The sequence below is a fragment of the Nematolebias whitei genome, chromosome 6 (genome assembly GCF_014905685.2).
Source record: "Nematolebias whitei isolate Nwh7 chromosome 6, NemWhi1, whole genome shotgun sequence".
Taxonomy (NCBI): Eukaryota; Metazoa; Chordata; class Actinopteri; order Cyprinodontiformes; family Rivulidae; genus Nematolebias; species Nematolebias whitei.
In genome coordinates this window covers 49,491,618-49,495,956 of record NC_056503.1, presented here as the reverse complement: position 1 = coordinate 49,495,956, position 4,339 = coordinate 49,491,618, and the positions used below count along the sequence as shown (strand labels likewise).

The 4,339-nt window shown below is 47.8% G+C and overlaps 1 protein-coding gene across 1 annotated transcript in view; it reads right to left on the bottom strand.

The window, feature by feature from the left end:
* The window catches only part of si:ch211-137a8.4 (neurofilament heavy polypeptide), a gene marked incomplete at its 5' end in the record, with an annotated part of 15,607 nt that extends 13,497 nt beyond the window's left edge, over nt 1–2,110 (bottom strand). The window contains 1 exon segment of the mRNA XM_037677744.1: nt 585–2,110. Coding sequence (XP_037533672.1) covers nt 585–1,923 — 1,339 coding nt within the window.
* Nucleotides 2,111–4,339: the final 2,229 nt, after the last annotated feature.

The following is a 4,339-nucleotide window of genomic DNA, read 5'->3' as shown; positions in this document are numbered from 1 at the left end:
GACCATAGAAACTACTCCTGAACCATAGATGATATAACAGGACCATAAAAACTACACCTGGACCATAGAAACTACACCTGGACCAGCCATTCTGTCTCTGTGTGTCTCTTTCCTGTGCTCTCTATCTCCAGTCGGGTCAAGGCAGATGGCTGCTGATCCTGAATCATCTGGTTCTGTTGGAGGTTTCTTCCTGTTAAAAGGGAGTTTTTCTTCCCACTGTCTCCAACGTGCTGCTTTGGATGGGAGACTGAGGACGTGGAGACTAAACACAATCTGCTGGCTTATTTTGATAAACAACTTTTACTAATTGACAATTTTATGTGTGAATGATTTTGTGCGGTGCATGAGATGACCTTGATGTGAATCGATGCTACAATAATAATTTTATGTGAGCTGAATGATGGACAGGCACTGTTAGTTTCACACAACCTCCTACGTGCAAGCAGACCAACGTGCACATCATTAGGGCTTGTCTACCTGCTGCATTTGATTTGGAACAACTAAGAAATTAGATAACTGTTCTACTAGATTACATGCTTCCTTTGAATCTCTGAGGTCAGATTAAGAGCTCCTTCTTGACTCACCTGAGGCGGCGGCGGCAGCAGCGTCCTCCTCTGCGGTGGGGGCGCACTCCGTGTTGGCTCGTTTGCTCTTGGGAATGACGCGTTTCTTGAAGGAGGTCCAGATCTCATTGGCGTGTTGCGTCACGGTCCCTCCCCCTGCTGACGTAGCCTTCTCCTCCTCTCCTCCCTCTGCCTTCTCCTCTCCTCCCTCCGCCTTGTTCTCCTCCACACCTGCATCAGCCTTGGCCTCCTCTCCCTCCTCAGCTCCTCCTGCGGTCTCCTCCGTCTTCTCGGCGGACTCCTTCTCTGAGTTCTTGGTCTTGCCGCTGATGCCGACCACGGACGGGTCCCTCTTAAGGCCCTGGAAGGTCCAGGAGCGTTTCAGCTTCCACCTCTTATGGCCAGACTCCTTGGAGTCCAACGTGGAGGAGTCTCCGCCGCCTCCTTCTCCTTCTTCCTCCTTCCCATCCTCAGCTCCGCCGCTTTTCTTATGAGCTTTTTGGGCCATGAGTTTCTTGAAGGAGTGCCAGCGCTTCATGTGCTTCGTGGCTGATGAGGAGGCTGAGGCTTTTTGCTCGTCCTCTGCTCGTCCTCCTGCCGCTGCTCCTATCTCCTCGACAGTGGTGTCTGCAGTGGTGTTAAGTACTTCGGGGTCTTCCAGACGGTCCAGGGACTTGGATCGGACCTTGACTGGTTTCTCTGGTTCTGTGGAGGCACCGTCCTTCTTCTCAGTGCTGCGATGGGAGAAGATCCTAGCCACCGGCTTCCTGATCAGATCTCGAACCGAAGACTTGGTCTCTGCCGGTTTGGTCTTCTTCTCCTCCTCCTTTTCTCCATTTTCTGCAGTTTTGTCTGTTGTTGCCTCTTCTTCTGCGCCTCCCTCTGCTGCTCCTTCAGCAGCTGCAGCTTCCTCGCCTCCTTTCTCGCCCTCCTTCTCACCTCCTTCGGTGGCACCCTCCTCTCCTCCTGCGGCGGAGCTGTGCTCCTTCTTCTTCCTCCCTCCCATTACCTTCCCCAGGCCGCTCTTGTTGAGGAAGGAGTCCAGGAATGAGGTCTTGGGCTCATTGGAGGAGGAGGTGTTTTCAGAGCTCTGAGGAGGTTCTGCCTCTCCACTTGATGCTGCTGCTGCTTCTCCTCCCTCCTCGGAGCCCGCCGGAGGTGCTGCAGCTGTGTCGTTGTTCACAGTCTCTTTGTTATCGACCACCTCGCTGTTGACGGCCGTGCCGTCTTTATCCACGACTTCACTGTTGACAGTCTCTGAGTTGGCCGTTTGTGCCGGTTGCTCCTCGGCCAGATTGTTTTCTGGAACTTTTCCATCCTCCTGGACCACAGGTGCTGTACTGGCCTCAGTCGCAGCCATCTCGAAGGAGGAAACAAAAAATAGCAAAGAGTCCCTTCCTGTCCTTGGCCTTCTGCCCTCCTCTTCCTCTCTGTCGTTCTGGTGCTTGGTTCCTCCCGCTGTGGTGGTGCTCTCAGGTCATGGAGAGCAGGGTGGAGAGCGGTGGCGAGGAGGAAAGATACTCAGCATCCTACACGTCCTGAAACTCCTGCAGAGAACATAAAGGTGAGGACAGAGGGAGGGGAGGGAGGGTGAGGAGGAGGCACAGATGGTTAACAGTCTGAATCAAAACTCAATTAGTCTCGTCTAGACCGTGCACTGAATGGAGAATGAAGGGAGAAGCTCATCAGGAAGTGCTACACAGTTATGATGTTTCCTGATCAGTGACACTGAAAATTCACACTGCATGTGCGGTGTGATCGACTGGGGAGCATCACTTTAGTCCTTTTTACTCCAAATAACAACTGTTGGAAAACCAGACAACAGCAAAAAGACTTCTACTGAGTTCATTCTATTTCACAAATTCTCTGGAAGCAGGACTTGATGGAGCTCCTGTCCTCTTTAGAAGTCTCAGTTAATTATCCTCCTGATGTGTCTGAATGTTTGTGGAGGACATCAGAGCAGGAGACAACTCCTCTGCACAGACTACGATGATACATAATAAAATCCTAAAGCTGAGTTATAAACCCTTTGATACGATGACCAGTATATTACAGCTGTCGCAAACCAGTCCCAGTTTACTGAGGGTGTCTCAAATTCATTTTGATTTTATTGATGGGAGTCTCGAAGTTACTACCCAGGTGTCTCAAACTAGTCTCAGTTTTGTTGCACGTGTCTCAAACCTGTCTTGGTGTTTCTGCAGGAGTTTTAAACCTGTTGCAGTTTTGTTGCACACATCTCAAACTAGTTTTGATTTTGCCACAATTGTCACAAACCAGTCCCAGTCTTGATAAGGGTGGCTCAGATTTAACTTCATTTTATTAACGGTGTCTCAAACTTGTCTCATATTCATCCCAGGTGTCCCAAACCGGTCTTGATTTTGTCCTAGATGTCTCAAACTTGTCTCAATTTTGTCACAGGCATCTCAACCCCACCATTGATGTATTTGAATGTTTGTGGAGGACACCGCAGCAGGGGAGTTTCTCTACTCACACTTTTATGACCTACATCTGGTTTTCCACGTGCAGACGTCTGAATACCAACGGGCCATTTCATAAACTCTTGTTGTGAACACACTTTAACGCTCTGAGCAGCATTTCCAACAACTGATGCTGCGAACAAGATTTACAGTTCTCACTGTTTCAAACAGGATCTTTAAACATCAGTTGACATCAGTAAAACACCCAACAATGTTCAAAGGTGAAGGTTCAAGTCAAGTTTTAAACCGTAAATGTGAACACGAGACTGAATGTTAACAACAAAACTGCAGATGTGAAACATCAGGAGGACAAAGGAGGACAGGAGATGAGACATAGTTCTTTTATTTTCTGTTTCAGAACAAAAACCTTCAATTTGAGTATTTTTTATATTTCTCTGACTTCCTGCCAAAACAGATTAGACAAAAAACGACTATAGATCAGAAAGTAAAGTATTTTCCTCCATCCTCTGAGGTGTGCTTTTCACAATGAGGCTGGTTGTGGTTTGTAAAAGGAATCACCAGCAGACTTCTGGGTGAAAGCGTTGTGGCTGTCGCTCCGTCTGAGGCTTTAATGAATGAATCAGCAGAATAATGACTCACTTATGTGGAGAGGCAGACGTTTAGTGAACACAGCCTCTCAGAGGAAAAGGTGAAAGAGACCGGAGGCAGACGGAGGAGATCTCAGGTGGAGATGAGTGACTCAGGTGTGAACACACACGTCACATGCTCCAGATAATTCAACACGCTGATGGTTTGCTGGCTGCCTCTCTGGCCGTTTTGTTCTGTCGATGGTCGACCAGTTAACTGTTTCAGAGGCTCATTTACAGTTTGACAAAAAGTCTGCTGAACCATTTTATCAGTCATCAGACACCTCATGGTGCTGGATGAAAGAAGAAAAGGGTTTGATCTATCTTTGCTTTTTGTTAGTTTTGTGCAGATTTCATTTTTTTAAACGGCAAAAAGACGCACAAGAAGTGGAATGTCTTTTTCTTAAAACGTCTCTGTACAATGAATGAGCAAAATGTTCTGACCTGAAAGTCAACGAAGGTGAACGTTTATAGGGAGAAAACCAACCAAAACAAACGCCAAGCCAAAGGGTAGGGATTTTGAACCAGAAACCTCCACATGAAAGAAAAACATTTAGATGAACCTTTTCCACCTGAACATGGCTGGTGACCAACATCATCCCCAACAAGCTCCAGTTCTTCATCAACAGAGGTCTCTGTTACCTCCTCAACATCAGCTGGCCTGAGAAGATCCACAGCGCCAGCTCGTGGACAAGAACCAACCAGAAGTCCA